This window comes from Lagenorhynchus albirostris, chromosome 8 (assembly GCF_949774975.1).
Source record: "Lagenorhynchus albirostris chromosome 8, mLagAlb1.1, whole genome shotgun sequence".
Taxonomy (NCBI): Eukaryota; Metazoa; Chordata; class Mammalia; order Artiodactyla; family Delphinidae; genus Lagenorhynchus; species Lagenorhynchus albirostris.
Window position 1 is genome coordinate 40,244,365 of NC_083102.1, and position 13,339 is coordinate 40,257,703.

Genomic DNA, 13,339 nt, shown 5'->3' on the forward strand with positions numbered 1-13,339 from the left:
TTTGGTTCACACCTCAGAATCCATTCCTGTTTTTTTTTCCATCAACATAACATACTTGTTACCTTGGTCACAATTTACTTCATTTACAAACTGGATGGAAATATGAGATTTTTCAACCTTTAGAGCTTGATGACAGTTATCAATAAATTGTTTTAGGAGAATTTAGAAAGCTAGTATGCTACTGAACACTGTGTCAAGAATTTTATTTTTTTACTTTAGTTTTTCGTTGCCAAGGATTTTAAATCTCAGTGGCTAAATGTGAAGGTTTCTGCTTTGTTTTCCATTTAGGATTGTTTGCTCATTCCTAGGGGCTATGTTTTTGCACAGTAAGTAGAGTGGCTTTCTAGTTTCCTGTGCTTTTAGTTTGGTGTTGGCTGGAGCCAGGAGGTGCCTGTCCTCCCCAAGCCTATGCTCCAGGCTGGATTTTTAAGGGTGGCTTTGCAGATCTTAAGTGGGATCGTGGGTAGGGCCGCTTCTTTTATATTTATATCTAAATACTGGGCTCATGATAATTCCCGTCATCCCAGCAAATTACCTGGGCATGTTCACAAGCCTGACATGGGCAGCACATACGTAAACCTGACATGGGCATTGAGAAGCTTGATCCTTCTACTGGCCAGGCCACTGATGGCTGCTTGTAGAGTGGGGTCAAGAGCCAGGTCAGAATGCTGATTGGACCTCTTGAGACTGTGTTTTTTCCTGTGGCTGGATTAGAGGAAATGAAAGCTCGTGCTCACCCCAAGTGCTGCGATTTCACTTGGATCTCTGCATCTAGACACGAGTAAGATGCATACACCTTGCATCTTTCTGTTACACTGAAACTACTGTTAATCTGTTGAATTGGAATTGAACGACCATGGAAAAATAGGGAATTAGATGCCAATCTATGCTGACTCCAGGACAATGATAACAATGAAAACATAATGGGGGATACCATTATGTTAGGAACACCATTAACATTAGGTTTGGATTCCGCTAATCAAATCATTTTTTATTTTTGAAAAATTAGGCTCCATGAGACCGACATGGTACAGTTTGGCTGTATATTGCTATATTAATAATAAATCACAAAGGGTAGTCTAATAACATTAAACCATTTAAGAAGACAATTCAACTAAGAAAGATAGGGTGTATATCAACCAGCAGAAAATCCAAAGTATTATATGACTAATTTAGTCTTTGAAATAAAAATGACGATACTTGTCGATAGAAAATTAACTTGGACTTTATAAACTATGTTGAATTTAAGATGAATCAGTGATTATTGTTGGTCAAGAAAATGAATATTTCGATTTTTAATTTTTAAAGTACATTTTAGCGAGTTAAGAGAGCGTTGGCTCAAAATTATTTTGAGTTCATAATGAAGAAAAGTTTATTTGTTGTTATTTTCTGAACATCAGTGGAGGCCTTTAAAGCAGAAGATCAAGCTAGTTGGTGACATCTTGCTGTATATTATATATTGTTATTGGCTTGTGTTTTGAAAGATTGAAAGGTCTGAATTTTTTTGGCAAACAGGAAAATTTCCCAAAGCCTGTCACCAGTGATAATATTTGAGGGTTTGCCATGCACCATGCCATGTTCAGTGTCTTATGTCATTTCATTTAATTCTCATATCTATAGAAAGTCTTATTATTTCCATTTTATAAATGAGGAAATTGAGAGTCAAAGGAAGTAGAGAACTTGACCGATTGCTGAGCTGATAAGAGTCAAAGCTAGAATCCCAACTTCATTCTTGCTCTTATCTGCAAAGCATCCCACTGAACGCCGGTCAAGGAGACATCACCTGCAGAATGGCCTTGTATTTGCCTGGTAAAGAACTTACTGACACCTGAAAGACATCAAGCCCATTTTCTTACTCCAATCAGATGAAAACATAATTCTAAACACTTACTTACTGGATTTACAGGAATGTCCCTTTTCTTGTTTGTTTGTTTGTTTGTCTTTTTAAAGCTTTTGGACATTGGATAAAATTCCACTTCAGTCAAAACATTTTATTTATTTCAACATTTCTTTCCAACTTGGGCTCAAACACATTGGTAGGACTCTATTATCTGGATTTTCTTTATTTTTCAAAATGTTAATGAATTTAAAAGGATTTTAAATACCTATACCTTATTTCTGCTTTTACTGAAGAAAAATATGACTGAAGTCAGATCTTTTTACTTGGCAGGCAGACCTGGGCGATATTTTTGTTTTGCATTCATTGAGTTGGCCTGCCTGAGAGAGCAGTGAACTTGGGCCTGGGGTATAACTGCATCCTCTGTGGATGGTCCCCTGTCAGCCTCCCTGGGAGGTGGGGGGGTTGGGTCATGCTTTCCCCTGCCTCCCAGGTATTGGAGACTCTCCCTTTTCCTGCCCAAATAAAGGGAAGGGGTGCTTGTTTTGTGGGAGAGGGGATAGCTATTAGGTGGGCAAGTGGATCCTTTTTCTTACAACTAGTTGCCATTATTTATTTTATTATTTTCATGGCAAAGAAGTTGGTCAGATCCCTTCCAAATTTCTCTACAAATATTTATGGCTTTGATAAGGATTATTTTTAAAAACCCCTTTATAGTTAAAATATTTGATAGAAAAATCCGAAAATACAGATTCCAAAGGAAGAAATTTTAAAGAAACCTATAACTGCATTCCCAGAGAGGGAACCACTGCAACTACACACATCTGTGGGACTGTCATGGTCCTACTTCTTGCTTTTTGTGCAAAGACTCTCCTGCAGACCTCATTTTTTCACTAGATGTGATCATACGGCATGCACTGTTTTTTTGTTTCTTTTTAACTGCTTTTAAAACTAAAGAAGATTTTGTGGACATCTTTCCATGTCAGTTTATCTATACAGGCAGACCTCGTTTTACTGCATTTCGCTTTATTGTGCTTTGCAAATACTGTGTTATTTTACGTGTTGAAAGTTTGTGGCAACCCTGCATCGACCAAGTGTACTGGCACCATTTTCCGACAGCATTTGCTCACATGGTGTCTCTGGTAATTCTTGCAAAATTTCAAGCCCTCCATCAGCAAAAAGATTATGAGTCTGTGAAGGTTTAGATGATGTTATCATTTTTTAGCAATAAAGTATTTTAAAATTAAGGTATGTACATTGTTTTCTTAGACAAAATATATTGCATACATAATAGACTATAGCATAGTGTAAACATAACTTTTATGTGCGCTGGGAAACCAAAATATTAGTGTGACTCACTTGATTGTGGTATTTGCTGTATTGTGGTGGTCTGTAACCAAACTTGCACTATCTCTGAGGTATGCCTGTATCCATATTCATATCTATCTATATACTTTTATATCATCCTAATGGTATAAAATATTCTCCAATAGATTCTCACGTTCACTCAAACCATTCCTTAATATTGGGCAAAAAAAAAAAAAGTCCATTGTGTGGACAAGGATTTTTCTGTTTTCTCTCTGATAAAGTTCCTGTTCCTTTAGGAGGGTAGCGGGATGTTTTATGAAACATTCATTGCCTACTCTGTGCCAACCATTGTGCTGTGGCTGAGAATGCAAAGATGAAAAGGACAGTCTTTGTGCCCTTGAGAAGACCACACTCTTATGCAGAAGATAAATATTTTAAGCAGCTCATTATAATAATTGCTGTAGTAGATGTTGGAAATATACTGTCCCTTCTAACTTATTTTAAAAATGGTTAAGTCGATAGGCTGACTTAGGCACAGAGAATTTTTTTCTTTTTTTTTTGTTTGTGTGTCAGTAAAGCAATAATTTCATTTTTATTAAAGAAAAGGAATTATAAAAGAACGTTGGGCCTTTTGTTTTCATCTGATCCAAGAAGAAAAAAGATGGACCTTCCTGTTTTGATCAGGAAGAAAGCATGGCTTTCTGCGACCCATGGAAGGGCAGTTCCTTCTGGATTGCCATTTAACTTGTTTCCGATGGTGTCCTCATCCTTGCCTTCTTGTTTTCAAGAGGCTGGAAGAGGACTTAGTATTGGGTTTTGTTTTTGTTGTTGTTGTTTTTTAAAAATTTTTATTGGAGTATAGTTAATTTACAATGTTGTGTTACTTTCTGCTACACAGCAAAGTGAATCAGTTATACGTATACTTGTACCCACTCTTTTTTTAGATTCCGTTCCCATATAGGTCATTCCAGAGTATTGCGTAGAGTTTCCTGTGCTATACAGTAGGTCCTTATCAGTTATCTATTTTATATCTAGTAGTGTAGTATTGGATTGACTTTGATGCCATCTAGCCCTTTTAGATCACCTTAGCGTATTTGTGTGCTTTTCTCTTCAACGCAGCGGGTCAGCAGGGGCGTTAAAATTAAGCTGTAACGTCTAACGGAGTGCTCTGAATTTCCATTCCTTCTTCTCTCCTGCTGGCTTTCCTTTCTGTGGTGGCGATGGCCGTTAGGTTGGTGTAGAGAGCAGTGTTGACATCCTTGATTGTCCTCTGACTGTAAGTCCCCACGTTCCCTTTGTCAGCACAAAGTGGGCCTTGCACTCCCATTCTGCCCCCGTCCAGCCCTGCCTGTGCGCCCCCTCGTACTTCCTCCCTGGGTTCTGAGTTCTCCTTGCTATCTCCAAGTTTATTTTGACCTTGATCGAATTCATGGTTGTGTTTTTAAATCATAGCTCAGTTTCTTCTCTACTCATTAAGAGTAGTGACACTAAAAATACCCCCCCCACCACCAGAAAACAACATTCAAGTGACTTCCTGAATATGAGCAGTATTTTTCCTTTGGGATGTTTGTACCAAGATTGTGTTCCACTATTTCATTTCCCCTTAGTACCTGTTTGACAATATTCAGAAAGGGCATCTGTGAATCATTTCATTTAATAAAATCACCTGCAAATCCTCTATGCCAGTCAGGCAGGCCAAAGCACAAAGCACAGCCTGCAGAGTTGAGGCCCAGGAATGCTGAGTGCGGCCCCTAGGGCTTTGCATCTGCCCAGATGTTTGTCCTTTGCTAAAACTTCACTCAGTTCATTTGCATAAACTATTAAGGCCTGGGGTACGTACTACTCACTCTTTGGTTTTGCACAGATTAAGATGAAATGGCTTTTAGAAGTCTTAGACCTTTAAAGTGATGGCTCTCTAGTATTGAAATCTCCTCTGTGCAGGTGTTATGTTGCCTTGTAGTAAAAACTCTGCACATATACAGTCTAATAAAATCTGATGAGCCATTCCAGTGGGGAGCCATTGCTTTCATTTGTAGTGTTTGATTTTTATTCAGCACGTACCTTTTCCTGGAAGGAGGAAATTCCCAAGAAAACAAAGAAAAGAAATTTGCAGGTGCCAGCTTTCCTTCCTTTGCTGTTGGCTACGGCTTCGTTATCTAAACAACATTCAAAAAGTAATTCGAATACTACTATCCACTTGAGTCCTTTCTTTGTTAAGAAATACTGCTGATATCCAGTTTTGAAGCACGCCCCAGGATAGAGTCATCTGGGGCTATGTGGAAATGTATCTTTCTAACCAAAGCTTTTCTGGCCGTGTGTTTTTCTTCCACAGGAGATGGCGAATATTTTGGCTCAGAAGCAACTGCGTTCCATCATCTTAACAGTGAGTACCTATGTGCTGTGACCACCTTGTTGGGAAGGAATGGTCTGGTGTATTTATTCATCTCCTCTTTTGGCTTGGTTTTGTGACTTGCTTCTGTGGTGAAGCAGTAGTAACTAGAAAGGAGGGAAAAGTGTGCTTTTGGAAATGGAATAAACAAAGCTCTCCCACAGGAATGGCCTCATGATTGGAGGGAGAGCGTCTCTGGAACTGCTCTAGAGAGAAACGCATTCCGGCAGGAAGGGTTGGAAATCTCTCTCGGTGGGGCAGGTTTATTGTGCTCACTGAAGCTTTAGCTTTGCGTTTAAGGAAATCAGGGGCTCCCTGACTTTAAAAATTCCACCAGTATGAGCTTATACTGTTTTTAGTGAGGAAACTAGCTGGAAACATATCAGATTCTGAGAGAAGTCCTGAAATTTCGACCATCATTTTCCTGGGCCCCTTTCCTAGAGAAAGGCAAGAAAGACAGACATGAAACCCACTCATTAACTGTGATGCGAAAAAGACCTGAAACCTCAGTGGAAAAGAAGCTCTACATGTTATGTTGTGAATGTTTAGAAATAAATCAAATAGCAAGATTTCCTGAGGCCTTATCTGCTGCTTGACTTCTAACCAAAGGCTGAAAGAAGCATGTGTGATTGATTCTTCTGCTTACCAAAAAAAAAAAAAAAGTGCTCGTGTAATTCTGAAAAGAAGTTCTGCAAGCTTATAGTTACACACACACACATACACACATTCCAATACAATGAGGCCTTTAAAAATTAAAAACCTTATGAGGGCAAAGAAAATAAATATTCTAGAACCCAAAGCCAATAATAATGACCACAATTTGTCATCAAGTTTCATGTTAAACTTCCTGGCTGTTAAGGATAAAGAGAAACCATATGAGTGTAATTTTCACTGTTTGACAAAAGAGGTACCCCAGTTCTTCGGGGGATGACATATTTTACCCCCTGGAACTGGAATCTGAAATGGGTATTGTTAGAACATTCTAATAGATTCTTGGTCCAAGAGTGGCTTTTTAGAAATCACAGAGGGATTCATAATACGGTTATTTTTTATACTGGCTCTCAATAAAGGTGGAAGCAGTGATTTTATTTATTTATTTTTGGCTGCATTGGGTCTTTGTTGCTGTGCGTGGGCTTCTCATTGCCGTGGCTTCTCTTGTTGTGGAGCACAGGCTCTAGGCATGTGGGCTTCAGTAGTTGCAGCACGCGGGCTCAGTAGTTGTGGTTTGCGGGCTCTAGAGCGCAGGCTCAGTAGTTGTGGTGCGTGGGCTTAGTTGTCCTGCGGCATGTGGGATCTTCCCAGACGAGGGCTCAAACCCATGTCCCCTGCATTGTAGGCAGATTCTTAACCACTACGCCACCAGGGAAGCCCCCTGAAGCAGTGATTTTAAAGCATAGTTCAGTGAAGGTGTTTGTGCAGGGGAGGAGAATAGGGAGATAAAGGAGTAGAAACTTGGAATTAAGGTCTTAGCCTGTTGTTGGTATCACCTTGGTAAGGCAGTTGGAGTTAGATTACCCAGAGATGGGGTGGGTGGAATGACTGTGGCCATCATGTCTCAAAGATCAGTTTGTTTCAATGGGACTTTTTATAGGAGATTTTGATGGCTAGAAGTTCAAGGTTGGTATTCTCTGGCAGTAACTTGGAGTGCAGATACTTTTGAGTTGCTAATAAAATAGATACCCTTATGCTCTAGTACCCATACACTTGGATACTCAACATATACTATGAATTAACATTCTATTGGGAAGATTGGAAGATACGAGGTTTGATTCTCCCCCCATCCCATTGCCTGGCGTCCCACCCCCCAACCTCTATAATTTTGGTTCAGCCACTTCCTTCTATTCCTCATTCTTCACCCCACCCCTCCTTCTTCAATTGCTTATTTCGATATGGTGCTCAGAGCTGGCTGAGGAGTCCAGGTGCACGTCAGGTTGGGGGCACCCAGAGAAAGTTCTTTGAGACAGCAAGATGTGGTTGGGTCTGGCACGTTCAAAATAACTCATTTGAACGGGTGTTTCACCACTTTGACTGGTTGGTTGGCAGTTTTAAGGCACAACAGTGGTCTCTGACAAATTGGATGTATATTAGACCCAAATGCTGCCTCCCGTTTCAAACCCAACCCTGGTGTGGACGAAGGCCCCCATATCTGTCTCCTGCCACTCCTTTTATATTTGTTCCATTTTGGTTCTGTTTCAAAGGGGAAGGGTCATTTTTTTAAAAAGAATTCATTGTTGGGCTTCCCTGGTGGCACAGTGGTTGGGAGTCCGCCTGCCGATGCAGGGGACACGGGTTCGTGCCCCGGTCCGGGAAGATCCCACATGCTGCGGAGCATCTGGGCCCGTGAGCCATGGCCGCTGAGCCTGTGCGTCCGGAGCCTGTGCTCCGCAACGGGAGAGGCCACAATAGTGAGGGGCCCGCATACCGCAAAAAAAAAAAAAAAGAATTCATTGTCAACAGGTGAATAAAAAGTAATATATATGAATTGACTCACTGCATTGTGGTGACAGTAGTTACTGTACAGTTTCCACGGTGAATTAACTACAAACCTGATAGTTACTTGGCTTTTGTGTGATGCTTCTAAAACTTTTCCCCGTTGAGAAGTGGGATCACTTGTCAGAGACAGTGGCAGGGTTAAGTTGATGGCAAAATTGCTTACAATACATGTGCACCGTTCATTTCTCTACTGCAGGCAAGGGATGCTTCTGTTGTAGAAATCCACAGTTCTTCTCAAGGTGCTTTCATTTCAGGCACACCTTCTCTTGGTTTATATGGAGGTAATCACCACCGAATTTCCACTGCCTTCCCCACCTCCACTCTTCACTGCACACAGTAGGTCTTTTCTCCACTTCTGGCCTAAAGAGCAGGAACCTTACTGGGTCCTGAGATGTAAAGGAATGCTCCAGGGTCACCTGTGTACTCATCTTTCTCCTGAAGGGTGGTTCCACCCACTTACATCCCTCATGCTTCCAGATAAGGACTTCTGAGGTTCTGCTTGACATCATGATCAGGGGGGTAACTTAGGTTATTTGCTTTTTCTTTCTTCCTTTGTTTAAAAAAATTTCACTTGTAAACCATCTCCCTAGCATGTCATCCGAGCTCAGCGGGCCATCAACAATGAAATGGCACACCAGCTGTACGTGCTGCAGGTGCTAACCTTTAACCTTTTGGAAGACAGGATGATGACTAAGATGGATCCCCAGGACCAGGTGAGTGCTCGTTAGAAAATGGTAAAAGCACATGAGGGAAAGAGTGTCATTAAAAGTCTTTCCTTGGGCTACTTGGAAACCAGGAGGTTTTAGGTGATGATAATATTATTTTATTATCATCTCAGGACTTAGGGGAATGGATTTAAAATTTAGGTGAATCTAGGATCAGAGAATAAAATAAATGAATTATTTCATTATGCATCAAACACATGCATATTCTTTCTTTATTGGATAAGAAAGCTTGACGTCACATGGCTGCAAACATTGGCCCTTGGCCCCAATACCTTCAACAGTGATAGCTTTGGAGTCAGGTTCCCAGAACACCTAGCCACTTGGTAGCTCTGTGTGAGATTGATTCTGCAGGCTGAAGGAGTAATTTCCATTCTCCAGTGATCAGTGCCACGGGTGGAGGTCCCAGGTTACATCTGATTTCTGGGCTTACATCTTTGTCAGTTGTCTCTTTGCTATAATTCTCTCTAGGTCTCTGGTTGTTGTGCATGAAAAGTTAAGTCTCGATCCAAAACGCTTTGGGGGAACTTTACTGTGTGAGGACGGAGTGAGAGGAAACAGCTGGGAGCCCTGCTGTAGCACATTTTCAACTTAAATAGCGCTGCAGCTTTGGAAAGGAAAACACTCATTACTGGCACGTGAGGGTCTGATCTCTAGCAGATGTAGATGCACATGCAAACTGTGTAACCACCGCAGCACTTCATTCATGGCGTGAGGCCATGAGATTAGGAATGATGGAGAGGCTTCGAGCAGCTGTCTAACATGCCCCACGCTTTTGGCAAGACCAAGTGCGATCACCCCAGAGAGATGCGACTGTCTTACTACTTCTAGTACGAAAGGCAATGTGTCTTAGGGTGAAACAGCCCTCCCTGCTTGGAAATTGCCTCCTTTTATCTAAAAGATGCATTTTTTCTTATTGTGGTTAAATACGCCTCACAGAAAATTTACCATTTTAACCATTTTTAAGGTTTGTTTCTATGAAGTCACTTCTCAGTGGAGTTAGGGATCCCTTGTCACTTACATATTGTTCATAAACCTTACGGGCCTCTTGCTTTATTTCTGACAGTACAGGAGTCCCAGGTCCTCTATTTTTTTTTTTTTTTTTCCAATCACAAGCCTTCCATCATATTTGGGGCTCTCATTTAGAACTTCACGAGGCAATTGATATCAGTGCTCCAAGTGGTTTTGCTGTGAGGGTAATTGTGGAGTAAAGCCAGGGCTGACCAGCAGGGAGAGTGGCAGGAGGAAAAGAAGTATACAGAGCTGTAACTTAGGACATTGGTTGCCTTTTATCGGTTTTTCTTTCGCCTGTGTGCAGTGATTCATTTAGACCCTGGGGAATGAGGGAGTAAATGTAATGTCACACAGTGAAGGCAGCTCTCTCTCCCCCTCCCATTTTTTCTCCCTAACCCCTTCAGGCTCAGCGGGACATCATATTTGAACTTCGAAGAATTGCTTTTGATGCAGAGTCTGAACCAAATAACAGCAGCGGCAGCATGGAGAAGCGCAAGTCCATGTACACCCGGGATTATAAAAAACTTGGCTTCATTGTAAGTAAGACATCTCCAGTAAGCTCTCCTTCCAGCATCCCGGGGCCTGACCTCAGCCACATAACTGATGTCTCCTCCAAGCGTGTGGTCCTCTTGTGCCTTACAGAATAGTTTCCACATTTTCCAGATGTTTAGCTGGTTTAAACAAGATCACATGAAAATCTCTTCTGGCTGCAGTGAAATGGAATAACTTGCACAAGTGTGACTAATACTGAGTTTGTTTATTCAGTTCTGATTAAGTGTAACCAAGAGTAGTTAGCTCGGAAAGCATCTAGACTTCATTAAATCTACTTCACAAGAGGCTTAAGGTTCTATTTGAATTAAATGGGTGATGGCAGCTGTGGGATGGATCTTATTACTGGGCTAGTGATTGGATTATTCACATACATCGATTTCGTATCAAAATCAAATTGAGTCTCCTGAAATTTAATCACGATCTGATTTATGCAATTTGTATTTTCCTAAAAGTTTTGTCTTGCTACGGATGATGATATCTCCTAGATTTTCTTTCTTTCAGTTTGCAAATCAGAACACAGCTTGTCCTGAATATAAACTGTTGTTTTTGTTTCTACTTCTGGTCTATTCTTGCTTTTATCACCATCATATTTCTATATGACCTTTGGCTAATTAATCTCAAATTCTGAAGGTGTAAATTTGGGTTTCTTGTTTACCTCCTTCATAAGCATCATAAATGAGATTTCTGGCTTCAGTGATTAGAAATCACCAGGCATTATTTTTTTAGTTTTTCACACACACACATTGTATTTTATTTTTACAAGAGATAAATAAACTGACACCAAGCATTGTAAGTGGATGACCACAACAAAAGCAAGAATGATTGCAATTACCAAACACGAAACACACTCATACTATTGTCATAATATTGACATTAAGTCCACTAATCCTCCACTGTAACAGCTCCTTTGCAGTGAAAATTGATTTGTATGTTTTTTGCCTCTGAGTCCTTGTGGGATTTTTTTTTTATTCAAACAGAAGGTCACAAAAATTATAATCATTCTCATCAGTTCACTCAGTCCCATGTGATTTTTTTTATCTTGATCTTTTGTTAGCACTTTTATGAGTTCATCAGTTTTCCATTAGAGTTCTGAAAATGCTTGTTCATTCAGCTCAACAGCACAGTCCGTTACCAGAAACCTGTACTTGTCAGAGTCTTTTCCATGAATTCCTTGAAGATGAAAACCTTTTATAGCAACATTTTTGCAAAAGGATCAGAGCACACCCAGAACTGTCTGTAAATGACAAAAGACTTAAAAATGACCACGGTTAAAGATTTCATGAAAGTTCATAATAATGCAATTGACAAGGAAATTTAGTTATTTCTGAGATATACATTTTAAAGTAATGACTAGAATTATGACTTATAACATTATACCAGAACATATAAGATTTTTAGAAATTTCATGTAATGTCTGAAACATTTATATTAACATATTTCCATACAAATAACCCAAAGAAAGTTTAGTATTAGTTGTTTTTGTTTGTTTCTTTGTCTTTTTATACTGCAGGTTCTTACTAGTCATCAATTTTATACATATCAGTGTACACATGTCAATCCCAATCGCCCAATTCAGCACACCACCATCCCCATACCACTGCGGTTTTCCCCCCCTCGGTGTCCATACATCTGTTCTCTGCATCTGTGTCTCAACTTCTACCCTGCAAACCGGTTCATCTGTACCATTTTTCTAGGTTCCACATGCATGCGTTAATATATGATATTTGTTTTTCTTTTTCTGACTTACTTCACTCTGTATGACAATCTCTAGATCCATCCACGTCTCTACAAATGACCCAATTTCATTCCTTTTTATGGCTGAGTAATATTCCATTGTATATATGTGCCACATCTTCTTTATCCATTCGTCTGTCGATGGGCATTTAGGTTGCTTCCATGACCTGGCTATTGTAAATAGTGCTGTAGTAAACATTGGGGTGCATGTGTCTTTTTGAATTATGGTTTTCTCTGGGTATATGCCCAGTAGTGGGGTTGCTGGGTCATATGGTAATTCCATTTTTAATTTTTTAAGGAACCTCCATACTGTTCTCCATAGTGGCTGTACCAATTTACATTCCCACCAACAGTGCAAGACAGTTCCGGTTTCTCAACAACCTCTCCAGCATTTGTTGTTTGTAGATTTTCTGATGATGCCCATTGTAACTGGTGTGAGGTGATACATCATTGTAGTTTTGATTTCAGTTTCTCTAATAATTAGTGACGTTGAGCAGCTTTTCATGTGCTTTTTGGCCATCTGTATGTTTTCTTTAGAGAAATGTCTATTTAGGTCTTCTGCCTATTTTTGGATTGGGTTGTTTCTTTCTTTAATATTGAGCTGCATGAGCTGTTTATATATTTTGGAGATTAATCCTTTGTCCGTTGATTTGTTGGCAAATATTTTCTCCCATTCTGAGGGTTGTTTTTTCATCTTGTTTATGGTTTCCTTTGCTGTGCAAAAGCTTTGAAGTTTCATTAGGTCCCATTTGTTTATTTTTGTTTTTATTTCCATTACTCTAGGAGATGGATCAAAAAAGATCTTGCTGTGATTTATGTCAAAGAGTGTTCTTCCTATGTTTTCCTCTAAGGGTTTTATAGTGTCTGGTCTTACATTTAGGTCTCAAATCCATTTTGAGTTTATTTTTGTGTATGGTGTTAGGGAGTGTTCTAATTTCATTCTTTTACATGTAGCTGTCCAGTTTTCCTAGCACCATTTATTGAAGAGACTGTCTTTTCTCCATTGTATATCCTTGCCTCCTTTGTCATAGATTAGTTGACTGTAGGTGCGTGGGTTTATCTCTGGGCTTTCTATCCTGTTCCATTGATCTATATTTCTGTTTTTGTGCCAGTACCATATTGTCTTGATTACTGTAGCTTTGTAGTATAGTCTGAAGTCAGGGAGTCTGATTCGTCCAGCTCCGTTTTTTTCCCTCAAGACTGCTTTGGCTATTCGGGGTCTTTTGTGTCTCCATACAAATTTTAAAATGATTTGATCTAGTTCCGTAAAAAATGCCATTGGTAATTTGA

General features: G+C 39.9%; 1 protein-coding gene across 8 annotated transcripts in view; it reads left to right on the forward strand.

Annotated features, from left to right (window-relative positions):
* The window catches only part of ELMO1 (engulfment and cell motility 1), a 548,623-nt gene that overhangs the window by 199,512 nt on the left and 335,772 nt on the right, over positions 1 to 13,339 (forward strand). For all 8 annotated transcript variants that reach the window (XM_060156835.1, XM_060156841.1, XM_060156838.1 and 5 more), the window contains 3 exons: positions 5,478 to 5,528; positions 8,618 to 8,740; positions 10,168 to 10,299. In XM_060156835.1, the coding sequence (XP_060012818.1) occupies positions 5,478 to 5,528; positions 8,618 to 8,740; positions 10,168 to 10,299 (306 nt within the window). The remainder of the gene's footprint in view (positions 1 to 5,477; positions 5,529 to 8,617; positions 8,741 to 10,167; positions 10,300 to 13,339) is intronic.